Raw genomic sequence first — 11,313 nt, forward strand, 5'->3', positions numbered from 1 at the left:
TCGCTCAAATTGGTGACCCGAGGATGCTGCTTCACTCTTGTCTTCTTCTCGCATGCCAAGTTGCACATGCGGAGCTGCATGATCGACAAGCCCGAAGTTTGACAAATTAACAAGAGAGAAGTGTGTCCACGATGCAGACTTGCACGTAAGACTTGCGCGTAGTGGTGCGCATTTGACGTGCACCAGAGCAATGCGCAAGCGGGCACCTCTCTCCTTAAGATGAGCCTACGGTGCACGTTCCAGGGCCAGTACTTGGTCTTCCATCTCCTTCAGCACCCGAAAGAAGACGATTATTCCTTCATCACACGGACAAATATTCTTGATTTTGTCTATATCATTGCCTTTGCAGGTTGACGTGCGGAGACTCGTAGCGACAATCACCGCAGACTGACCCCCTGCCCCAGGTAATAAGTGTTACTGGCGTCGAGCCGGGAATCGTAGTGGGGAGCAATAGGGTCGCGTAGCGTGGCAGGGGGCTCTGAGGAAGAAGCTGCAACGGCAGTGTGGGTGATTCCTGTGAGTCGATCCCGAATTGACGACGCAGTCGACGTCACAGGAAGAGGGGCACCGGTGAGCCGGGCATAGAGGGAACGGAAAGTCGACGAGGTTCCTTCAATGACCATGTCCAGGTCCGTTTCGGACATTGTCTTGGTCAGAGCAAGAAGATGCTCCTTTCGAAGGTGTGGACCGATTGAGCCCCTGCTTCAGGATAACAAGGGAAGTGACTACTCACATTCCACCGCGACTTGACCTCTTCGACCAGCGAGGGCTTCGATGGTGCGTGATACGCGCTCCTGATTCTTGCCAGCAACTCCTCTTCGCTTTCTTGTAGATCCTGCTGGATCTGCTTGCCAAATGGTGACTTTCGAAGAGCGTCATCGTCCACTTCGGCCAGTCGGCGAAGGCTCCGCGATGAGAGGTGAAGGCTTGACGTCAGCTCGTGAGTCCTTTGCGAAAGCGACTCGCGACACGTGTAGAGCAGCAAGCCGGCCAGCGCCGCTCCTGTCAGTGGTGCTGCAGAAGCACGAAGCAGGCCCATCGCTCGGTCGTCTTCGCTCCACCTAATCGTAGGAAGACTCTTAAGATGGAGGTGACCGGAACGGATTGACTGGTGACGGATAAGAATCACGTGTGACGGAAATTTGGTCACCGGCTTGTTCGCCTCCGTCCATCCGACGCAATTGCCTCTTGACAGAAGGAGTCCGCATCCATCAATGTTGTGCAGGTCGACCAAGCCGAGAGGAGAGTAAAGTAACAGGCAGAAGAAGGTTACCTTGGTGACTCGCCCAGCAACATGTCGTCGTACCTGGCTTCGGCCCGCGACTTCGTCTACCGGCGACGGCGGCCGTTCATCGTCGTGGGCGGTGTTGTGGGAGGCGCGTACATGCTCGCCAGCTACGCCATTTCCAAGATCAGCGAAGTGCAGACGAGACTGGTCGAGGAAAGGCGAGACAAGGAAAAGTGAGTAGAGAGGCAAGAAGGAGTACCTTCTGAGCATTACAAGCTTAGCTCACACTCTTCTTCTACAGTCTACGAAAGAGATTCGCGCAAAACCAAGAGGACTGCAACTTTACCGTTTTGGCGCTTCTCCCGACCCTTGGCGATCAAATCTTCCCCTCAATGGATGTTGAGAGCCTGACAGCAAAGCTTCAGAAGGGAAGGGCCTCCCCTAATGGCACGTCGACGCCCGCGCCCATTGCGCCAGCCTCTGCTGCCCCTCATGCGCCCGAAGTCATCGTCAATGGCGAGGCAAACGTCAACGGATACGAGGTGGAAAAGCAAGAGGGCAGCGTACAAGTGGATCCGTCCGCTGGGCTGGGGCAGGCTGGAGGTCCGGCAGGTGAGGGAGGTGCTGGCGAAGAAGCTTCCAAACAGGCCATGGAAGAGATTTGGAACAAGCTTTCGCATGGCAAAGACGAAGGCGAAGGGGCGAGGTCAGAGGGAGTAGAGCCCGTAGCCAAGCCAGTCAATGGCGCCAACGGTGTGCACCCAGCTGAAGGAGGCGTGGATACAACGAACCCGTCTACGGATGAGGAGACGATTGCCAGCGAGGGCTCGAAGTCGAAGCCGGCAATAGGGCTGGATGCAGTCTCCGAGGTAGGCTCTATGCATTCTCCAAGTTCCTTGCTCTGAGAGATTTTCGCTCATGCTTGCCTTACAAAGCCTGCGCCTCCTCCAATCCGCGCTGATGCTCGCCTTACCCCATCGCCACGGCCAACACCTACCGCTGCCACGCCTTCTGAGATTGATGTCGCGAAAACCGGGATTGAAGGCGGTGCCGAGAATGCATCGGGAGAGGGCAAATTCTCTCAAGAGAAAGTGGTTGCTTCAAATGGAACTCCTTCAGGAGAAGGACAGCATTTGTCAGACGGGAATGCTGATGAATCGGTCGTAAAGAGCAAATCAGCAGCCGAATCGATTGTCGACACCAAATTGCTGGGAGAGCAAACGGACAAGCCTCATTCGCCGACGCAAACACCGGCTCCTGAGGAGCCACCGAAAGAGCCTTCGCCCGAAGAGATCCTCGCCGAGAAGCGGGCAAAGCTCGCGTTATGGAACGAACTCAAGATCACCGGTATGTGCAGGATGCTGAGAGATCTTTACGTACGATTGCTAACAGGCGATTCGCAGCTTTCTCGCGGACCTTGACCACTCTCTACGCACTCGTGCTTCTTTCACTCCAAACACACATTCAGCTCAACCTGATCGGTCGCTTCGCTTACCTAACGAGCGTACAGTCGATGACCGGGCCTGCCCCGTCCGATCATAAGATTCGTCTTGAGCGACACGATGGCGAGGCTCAGTCGTACGACGAAGATGATCAAGAAGAGGATGAATACGACGGTGCTTACGAAGATGCTGAGGGATCCTCATCGTCTCGCGCTGGCCTGTCAAAGGAGACAGAGAGACTGTATCTTACTTTCTCGTGGTACTTCTTGCATCGGGGATGGCAGAACATCGCAACGCTGGTCAAGGACGCCGTGGAGGACGTTTTCGGGAGGTGAGCAGTACCCGTTCTCTTTTAAGAAACAGTACCCTAGCTGACGATATGTCTCGGCTTGCCCACAGTGTTCCCCTGAAAGCGCAACTGACACATCGCGACTTTGTGTCGTTACTTAACAAGGTCCGAAGACGGGTCGAATATGAAGCAAGGCAACCTGGCGCGGGCACCAGTACAGCACGCTCTGGTGTGGACGATGATGGAACAAGCACATTGGCTGCTTCGATGGCCAGCTTTGATGGGCGGAGCGAGACGAGCGAGGCTCGATTTTCGAGGCGAGGTCGCCGACGAAACTTTTTGTCGAATCTCTTTCCGGCGGATTCCGAGGAAGAAATTGCCGTTTTGGAAGCAGCTGGCGCTTTGGCGGGCTGGAGCAAGCGGCGCAGCGGCCCAAGAGGGGCTGAAGAGAAGGACAGTCGACCGAGAACACTCGAAGAAGTCGATCCGACGCTATGCGCTCTCGTCGACGAGACAAAGGATGTCATCGAGTCGTCTGACTTCACGAGACTGTTGAAACTGAGCCTCGACGTTGTCTTTGGCATATTTGAGGGAACGCTCCGACCGACATTTGGCGTCGAACCAAAAACGACACCCTCCGTGGAGCTGGTCAAGATTCAAGAGATCCAGGAAGAGGAAGAAGTGGAAGGCAGGAGGATTCGTCTGGCATCGCTCTTTCCAGCTGTGGCAAGACAGAGCCAACTAGCGATCCATGGTGTTCCAAACGAATACGTCGATGCTTTGTCTGATATCAAGGAGCTCCGAGCTTTCTCTGCAGTTATCTACTCCTCATGGGACTGAAGACGTTCAGAGTCGTCGTTAATTAATCTCCTTCTCAAAATTATTTATCTCCTTCAATTGGATGAGGACTTGAATTGTTGACATGAATGGAAAGAAGCGATGGGAACATGCTGAGGAAGTCGTGGGTGATCTGTGATGGTTTGAGTGTGTATGCGTTTGAAATCTACATGCTTCCCATTCTCGAAAGAACATATTGCTCGAGGTCGATCCAGCCGCCCCCGACTCTCGTGAGCACCTTTCTCGCCTTCTCCTGCTGCTGCCCTCCGACCATGCCCGAGGGTCGGTGCTGTAGAAGAATGTGATCAGAAATCGGGCCCTGGTCGCAGCGCAGTCCCTGTGAACTCACCAGCTCGAGTAATTTACAGACAATGACCCTTCCACCAATGTCGTACCTGACCATCCTGTTGGGTCCTCCCGCCGGCTGCCCATCCACCCGCTCCGTCTGGACCCCGAGCTGGTTGACAATGTGTGCCACCTCGGCATCCAAAGGGTCGTTGCGATCCTTTGGCCGGTAAGGCCTGCTCCGTTGCAAGGCTGCCCGACCTGTACCTCTGCCCCAGATCGCGCTGGCACCTGAATCACTAAACGTGGGCGTGACTCTGCCCGAAGTCGCGCTCTGAGCATATGGGATACCCGAAGCCGTCCGAGAGGAAGCAGAGGGTGGGCCACCACCACTGATGATGCTGTGTGCTCCTTGCCTCGAAGTCGGAAATCGAAAAGCATCGCCTGCAAATGTCGAAGCATTGCCCTGGTTCCCTGCGGCGGCCGCCCGAGAAGCTCTAAAGTTTGCAACGGAGGAGGAAGTGGAGCTACTCATCATCGCACCTCCCCGGATGCCACTTGACCGGTTCGTGACTTGAGGCGAGGATCCGGCCAACGACGAAAGTCTTCTCTGTGAGTCAGCCAAGGAGGCTGCCGATAGGGGCGTCGAACGACCAGACGAGGTGGGTGGAGGAGCGGCAGAGGTGCCCATGGACAGCGAAGAATTTCGTTTGCTGATGTTGAGTGGTCGTGTCGTAGATGTCGCCATCGATCCTGGCGCGTTGTATTTAGCTGGCGGAGGTCGGCTCGACCTTTTCGCTGTAGTCGCAGTAGAAGAGGAAGAAGGTGTAACGCTGCGAGGGGTAGTGCTGGTGGCAGATGGGGCATATGAAGCGCTGAAAGAGGCAAAGGAGCGATGTGGGGTTGAAGCAGGTGCAAATAGATTTAGTCGTCGAGCTCGGGCAGCAATGGTGGGTTCCGGTGTCATCATGCTGTCTCGACTGGCACCTCGGTCTGTCATGTAAGAAGAAGGAGGAGGAGCGGTCGCAGTCGCTACAGAGGAACGAATTGAAGGGATCCTTGTTGCCGTCATTGCTGAAGAGGTCTGCGATAGGGACGAACCTGGTCGTTCTTGTTGGCCGGCACTTAGCCGAGGGATTCGACTTCGACCTGTCGCAGGGACGGCAGGGTCATCGGCGTAGCCTCTTGTAGAAGCTTCGTCCATGTCAGTGTACCGTCCCGTCGCGCTTGGGGGCCGGTAGAACATGCCAGCAACGGACGCTGGCCGCGGAGGCCGCTGCTGCGGAGGCGAAAAACTGAGGACGCCATCATCCAGGAGCACCTCGTCGGGCGTGGAATCGGCATCACCAAATTGCGTCGAGGGGCTGTCGCCCGGCACATTTGGAGGTTGTGATTCAGAATAGGTCGAAGATGAGTCTCTGCCCCTCAAGGGCGTCGTCTGACCGTTGACAGATGTTGACGCTGACGATCTCCGCCAGCTGGACGGTGGATTTGGGGAAAGGGCTCTTATCCGATGCTTTGGCGACCGAGTCGAAGGCTGCCGAAGATCGCCCGGATAACCAAACTTTTCGAGCGGATCAGCGAGCGAGGAGCTCGATGTTGACGACGGTATTTTTGATGTCGTTGCAGGGTAGGCTTGAGCATCCACAGAAGAGCCGCGCGGAGGCGTTCGCAAGGCTCCGAGCTGAACGCGGGTTGCGTCAGTGGACAACGATCGGCTATGATTCGCTGTCGTGTTGGCGTTCTCCTTTCCATGGGTCAAAGATGTATCGAGCATTGACATGCGATATACGCTCTTGGGAGGCTTGACGGGCGGTGACGAGGATGGAGATGCAAGGTTGATTGCTTCGGAGGGAGACCGATTCAAAGAAGATGAGAGAGAGGCAGAAGACGCCGATGAGGTTCGCATCCCGTGAGTCCGTATTGTCGACGTACCGCTGATGTTGCTCGCATTACGTTTAGGACTCTTTGGCTGGAGCAGCTTCCGCGAAGGCGAAGCGCCGTAGCCCAAGTGACTCTGCTCTCTAGCTGCCGATGAGTGCAGACTCCCAGCAGGCGAGTTGTGAAGGGAGAGTGAATTTGAGCTGGCTGGACTGGAAGCCTCACGCATCAGACTCGTTTCGATCCTCTTGAGCTCTTTGTCCATCCTTGCCGTCCTCTCCCTCAAAGATCGCCACCTCGTCTTGAGCTCCGAGAACTGTCTCAAAATGGAGCCATTCTTGACCGATCGCTCCTTGACTCCCCTCTCCATTGCGCTGAACATGGACTCGCATGCGGGTCCGTACGACTGCTTCTTGATGTCAAAAGATCTCTTGATCCGTCGGAGCTCCTCCAGCCTCATTTCAGGCGCCCAGTCGCTGTCTACACCACCGAGCGCCGCACCCGCGCGGTCTCGATTGAAGGTGAAGACAAAGTCGTGGCACTGTGCCAGAGCCTTGTCGAGACTGTCCATAATGTCTTGTGTCTGGGAGCTGATCGAGGTAAAGATTGCCATGTACTTGTCTGCACTCAGCTCCTCCTCGGCAGCCTTGACCTCCTGCTGCAACTTGGCCCAATCCTCGAGCATGTTGAGGAACCGCTTTCGCAGACCTGACACTCCCCCTGGAGGGCTGAAAAAGGCCTCATCGAAGCTTCCTAGGCTGGACAGGCTCGATACGCTGCCTCTCTTCCCATGCCCCAGCTTCTTCCTGACTCCAAACTCATCACATACTTCTTCGTCCCCCTCTGCCTTTTCTCGCTCCTCGAGCTTCGTCAACTGCCCATCAACTGTCCTGATTCGCTCCGAGACTGTCTCCAGCAGGCCGTTCGTCTTGATCATCGCCCTGTCCATCGCACTTGCGTGCGTCTCGGGCCCACCCTCGTCGGCTCCTTCGCCCTTGCTTTCTTCGACGTGATCGCCAACTTTGGCAAAGACGTCTCTGTGCCTCTTTTCCTGCATCTCGAAGATTTGCGCTCTGATCGCTTCGAGGCCCTCTCCCACGAGCGCTAGACCGTCATTGGCACTCTCTTCCGAAACTTCCTCCCCGGCTGTGTCCCGTCTCGCCCCCCGCCTGCCTTCACTCTCATCTTCGTCGTCGTCGTCGTCGTCGTCGTCTTCGAGCTTGATAGCCGATAGTGAAGCTGCCAGCATCTCTGAAGCAGAGCCTGCCGAGTCGGAGGTGCTCATGAATGGAGAAGCTGAGGGGCCCGCACCACTTCTGTTGCCCTTGCCACCCTTTACGGGTGTCGTAGAAGCCTCGTCGCCCTCGTCGTCGTCCTCGTCGTCGTCCAAGCTCTTGACGAGCCTGCTCCTCGCCAACAGACTGCCACCACTTTCGCTCGCCACGACACCTTTGACCCCCCGCCTCGTCGGCGTCACATCCCGAGCCGCCGCCTCCTCCATCATTGGGTCGATCGAGGAGGGTTGGGTTGATGGGAAGCCTAATTCGACGTACTGTACAGGCGTGTGTGTGTTTTGTATACCCTTTGTCCAAAGCAAGACGCGTCTTGTCCAGCAACAGACGTTGACTTGAGCCCAGTCCCGGCGCACCCCTCCCCTTCTTGAAAGGCAACTAAAATTCAAAGCTGAGGAGACCGTCCGTGCGAGGAAAAAAAGCTCTACCCTGTTCACCACGGGACGTTCCACGCACGCTTCTGTATCCAAGCACTTCAAGGGGACGATCACATTGATCAAAGGGAGCAACGGATGATACGCATTGTCCTTCTCAATACATGGAAATAGCAGCAGATTCCAATATCACCAACACTAAATTCGGGAACCTACTCAAGCGTGAACTCTCTCGAGGTCGCGACAAACGGCTGGATTTTGCCTGTGACGGGCGTCTTTGCGCTCCCGTAATAGACCAGCCTGTACCGGCCCGCGCTCGTCCCATCCTCGACAGTCCAGCCATAGTCGATGACGGAGCTTCCCGTCGCCTTGTTCGTCTGCGTCCACCGCATCACGGTGCTGTGATGTCCGTCGGTCCTGACCACATCCCACGTCTGTGGCTCCTGATCCGAGCGCTGCTTCTGCACCTCTGTATACGTTGCTTCGAGTCGGAGGTCATTGCGCGGATTGGCGCCCACGAATTGCGCCGTGACGTTGGGCTTTGCACTGAGCTGGTAGCTCTCGAGGGGCTCGACGAGGACATCGCCGAACTTGTGCCCAAAGGCCGGTCGGTCGTACACGATGGGCTGCTCACCCAGCCGCAGAGCCTTGTTGAAGCTCAGCTCCGGCAGTTGGCCCGCAGGCACCATCTTTGCCGCCTCGTCATCCTTGAGAGCGGGCGTGAGGAAGTTGGCAAAGATGTGCGTGTACGCTTCTAGTGTGTTAGGTCCGAACAGGGTGCTTCCGCCCTCGTAGCGCTGGACGCTGTACTCTTCCCTCGTTGTTATATAGTGTCCATACGTCGATGCAGGTCCGCCGATGAGGACGATCGGCTCGAGACCCGCGGCCAAAATGTTCAAGTCGAGAATCTTTGCCTTGACAGCGTCCTTGATTCGTCGGCCGGCCATCGTGGTGAATTCGCCGGGAACCACAAGGACAAAGACGTTTCCAGCACGAAGGATCTGAGTCTCGACGAGACCCTCTTTTCCACCGGGTCCCCAGGGGTAGGGCAGGTTCTGCTCGCCGATGGACAAGAGCACCCTCTTGGGCTTCTGGCACTCGATCTGCTTCTTGGAGGGTGGTGTGACGAGTGTCCTGGCAATATCCCAGAGTGGATTGTGCTGCTCGCTCGAGTTGGCGCCCTGAACGAAATCGAACGCACCAGGCCCGTCGGTCGTGCCGCCTGCGAAGCCGTAGCCCAAAGCAGAGGGGCAAGTCGTCACCTGAGTCCCGTTGGACAGGGGGAAGGTGAAGTTGTTCATGGCCACATTCCACTTGACCGACCGCACCACGCCGGCAACTTCGGTCATCGAGTCGAGCGAAGCATCGAGGAGGCCCAGTGCGGCGTCGGCCTGGTACCTGGCAATCTTTTCGTTGCCGCTAAAGTCCCATCCTCCCGTCGGTCCGGCCAAGAGCGACTCGTCGCCCCATGTTGGGCCACGACCGTGGCAGTTCTCGACCCGTTGCTTGTTGCGGTCATTTGGACACGTGCTGTGCTCAAAGTCGCACGGATTGCCATCGTCGCAGAAGGCACCCCCAACATTCGGCGTCGTATCGCCCACATTGGCCTGACTGAAGCCGGCGACGAAGGCTGTTTGTCCGAGAAGCGAGTCAGGTCTTTGTTCAGAGGTAAACGCATTTAACATCAGCGCACTCACCAGCCTGTCCGGGCAACGCACTGGGGTCTTGCTGCTGCTCGACCATGAGCGCCGCCAGACCCTTGTTGTCGGCGGAGCTCAGCGTATTGTTCTCATACAGGCTCGTCTGAAGCAACGACTCGGTCAGCTCAGGGGCCGGATCAAGATAAGAGCGAGACAGTTGCTACTCACGCCGTGGACGGGGTAAAAGCTCAGCAGGCCCTTCTTTCCGTCGTCATCCAGGAACTGGAGCATGTGGAAGACATCGTCCTGGTCGCTGTCGTACTTGTCCCTCTCCTCCTGGGGATTCTGCAGATAGCTAAAGGGCGACCGGTTGATGTGAGCCTCTTTGAGAATGGAGTTGCCATAGTAGATCTTTGCCTTGGTCTGGCCCTTGGTCGCCCGATCACGCCTGGCCATGTAGTCGTCGTGGGCCTTTTGCACAGCACGGACGGTGCCCTCGACGATGGCATTGAACGTCTGGTCAACGACACCAAAGTTTGTCACGGTCGGAATCAGGGCATTGAGGAAGCCGCCGGGACCGGAGTGGGAGTGGGTGCCGGCAAAGGCAACGTTGCGCTCGCCATAGATGCCCGGGTACTGTTGTCGAAGACGGTTGACGATGGCGCGCCGTACGGCCGAGTCGCCCATGCAAATGTCCGAGTTGATGTACACCCATCGGTCTGTCAGGCCATCGTTAGGATCCGGCCGGCCTGAGTCATCGTCGGCCGCGGGAGCGCCCCCGTCGGGCAGGTGCGCGCCCTGATCCTCGTCACTCGTGTCGGTACCGACGATAAAGGCCCTCGAGCGCTGTCGAATATGCAGGCCCGTGTTGACCTGCGGCAGAGATGCATAGCCCATCATGCCCGTCTGCACAATCGGCCCCGACACATCGCCCGTACCCAGTCCAAAGATGAGCCCTGCGGTGCCGTCAGCGCTGGCCGCCGCGGAGCTCAAAGACGCAGTGGCGGCGGCCGCCTTTGCGCTCGCGTCTCGGTACCACCTGTTAACACTCCCGTCCTTGGAACATCCAGAGTATACGAGGGCGAGGAGCACCAAAGCTCCGAGGGACGCTGCAATCAATGCTCCCTTGGTCGAGCGGGCTCCCTTCCTCCACCTCTGCGTTGGCTTCTTGCCATCATCATAGTACTCTTCCTGCCCTGACAGGATGTCCTCCTGCGGGATTGACACGTAGTCCTTTTCGACCATCTCTGCTCCTCTGTTCGACGAGCGAGGGACTGCGCGCGTGGTGATGGATGGAGAGAAAAGAACCCACTGCTGGCCTATCTCGTTACGTCGTCTAGAGGAAGTGGGATGGGGCAGGGTCTCGCCCTCCCTCCATATAGTGTTTTCCAATCCGAAAATCTAAATATGAGAAACTTTCGCCGGGCAAGCCTCCCTCACCGGCCTGTGCCAGGCAGAGATTAGGAGGAGACACATCAGAGGGAGAGAGAGCCGCTTCCCCACATATTCGCTCATCCCTGCTGCACACGGTCAAATTGGTTTTTTTCCGCCGTGAAGCTCAGGGAGTCTAAAGAAGTGAAGGTACGCAGTTCGGACAAGTCTGATCGAACGTTTCCACTGCGCTTTTTTAGCGCATCAGCATGGACATATTCTGTTTCTACTGTAGACAGTACAAAGCTCGGGTTGACGGCCGAGTCGCGTGATTTGAAACCGTGGCGGGCCGTCGGATTGAAACGAAAGGAGAAATTCGAAAGAGGGAGCCGAAAGACAATGAAGGAGGGGAGTTCAGACACCATCGCAAGGGGTGTCGGGACCCCGTCCGATGCGTTGATAGGATTCACGCACCATCGTGAAGAGCGAGCGGCTCTTTCTTTGATCGCTTCAATAGTAATTGAATGCATTCTGGATTATCCCCCACCTTTTAAATCTAAGTGCGCACACAGCGCAGCACAGGTCAGCACGAGCACGGCGCAGGGCCAGCAGGCAGCCTTAATTTTTTAGAGCGCGTTTTTGTATGCTCTCCATCAATGCTTGCGTCCTGTCAA

At 56.6% G+C, this 11,313-nt stretch overlaps 4 protein-coding genes across 4 annotated transcripts; 1 reads left to right on the forward strand and 3 right to left on the reverse strand.

Annotated features, from left to right (window-relative positions):
- Nucleotides 1–369: 369 nt before the first annotated feature.
- On the reverse strand, nt 370–1,049 carry FA10DRAFT_304292 (hypothetical protein). The gene is made up of 2 exons (XM_025525338.1): nt 734–1,049; nt 370–671 (listed from the first exon to the last, which is right to left on the reverse strand). The coding sequence occupies exons 1-2, from the start codon at nt 1,037–1,039 to the stop codon at nt 378–380; spliced, it is 600 nt and encodes a 199-aa protein (XP_025374731.1). The 5' UTR covers nt 1,040–1,049; the 3' UTR covers nt 370–377.
- Nucleotides 1,050–1,199: 150 nt separating this feature from the next.
- FA10DRAFT_269486 (Peroxin-3-domain-containing protein) lies at nt 1,200–3,897 on the forward strand. The gene is made up of 5 exons (XM_025522771.1): nt 1,200–1,461; nt 1,530–2,097; nt 2,164–2,575; nt 2,632–3,001; nt 3,070–3,897. Exons 1-5 carry the CDS (start codon nt 1,295–1,297, stop codon nt 3,797–3,799), a joined length of 2,247 nt encoding a protein of 748 aa, XP_025374732.1. The 5' UTR covers nt 1,200–1,294; the 3' UTR covers nt 3,800–3,897.
- Nucleotides 3,881–7,573, reverse strand: FA10DRAFT_188256 (hypothetical protein). The gene is made up of 2 exons (XM_025518353.1): nt 4,146–7,573; nt 3,881–4,085 (listed from the first exon to the last, which is right to left on the reverse strand). Exons 1-2 carry the CDS (start codon nt 7,464–7,466, stop codon nt 3,963–3,965), a joined length of 3,444 nt encoding a protein of 1,147 aa, XP_025374733.1. The 5' UTR covers nt 7,467–7,573; the 3' UTR covers nt 3,881–3,962.
- A 150-nt stretch (nt 7,574–7,723) lies between these two features.
- On the reverse strand, nt 7,724–10,513 carry FA10DRAFT_276403 (Neutral/alkaline nonlysosomal ceramidase; the record flags this gene model as incomplete). The annotated part of the gene is made up of 4 exons (XM_025523316.1): nt 7,724–9,258; nt 9,326–9,431; nt 9,497–10,256; nt 10,305–10,513. The coding sequence occupies 4 exons, from the start codon at nt 10,511–10,513 to the stop codon at nt 7,841–7,843; spliced, it is 2,493 nt and encodes an 830-aa protein (XP_025374734.1). The 3' UTR covers nt 7,724–7,840.
- Nucleotides 10,514–11,313: the final 800 nt, after the last annotated feature.

This window comes from Acaromyces ingoldii (genome assembly GCF_003144295.1).
Source record: "Acaromyces ingoldii strain MCA 4198 unplaced genomic scaffold FA10scaffold_7, whole genome shotgun sequence".
Classification (NCBI taxonomy): Eukaryota; Fungi; Basidiomycota; class Exobasidiomycetes; order Exobasidiales; family Cryptobasidiaceae; genus Acaromyces; species Acaromyces ingoldii.

Bases quoted from the DNA above. Each gene is read 5' to 3' on its own strand.
- FA10DRAFT_188256 (XM_025518353.1), bottom strand. From the start codon at position 7,466: ATGATGGAGGAGGCGGCGGCTCGGGATGTGACGCCGACGAGGCGGGGG. The intron at 4,086-4,145 runs GTGAGTTCACAG...ATTCTTCTACAG, and splicing joins TCTGTAAATTACTCGAGCTG to CACCGACCCTCGGGCATGGT.
- FA10DRAFT_304292 (XM_025525338.1), bottom strand. From the start codon at position 1,039: ATGGGCCTGCTTCGTGCTTCTGCAGCACCACTGACAGGAGCGGCGCTG. The intron at 672-733 runs GTGAGTAGTCAC...CACCTTCGAAAG, and splicing joins AGGTCAAGTCGCGGTGGAAT to GAGCATCTTCTTGCTCTGAC.
- FA10DRAFT_269486 (XM_025522771.1), top strand. From the start codon at position 1,295: ATGTCGTCGTACCTGGCTTCGGCCCGCGACTTCGTCTACCGGCGACGG. The intron at 2,576-2,631 runs GTATGTGCAGGA...GGCGATTCGCAG, and splicing joins GAACGAACTCAAGATCACCG to CTTTCTCGCGGACCTTGACC. The intron at 3,002-3,069 runs GTGAGCAGTACC...GCTTGCCCACAG, and splicing joins GTGGAGGACGTTTTCGGGAG to TGTTCCCCTGAAAGCGCAAC.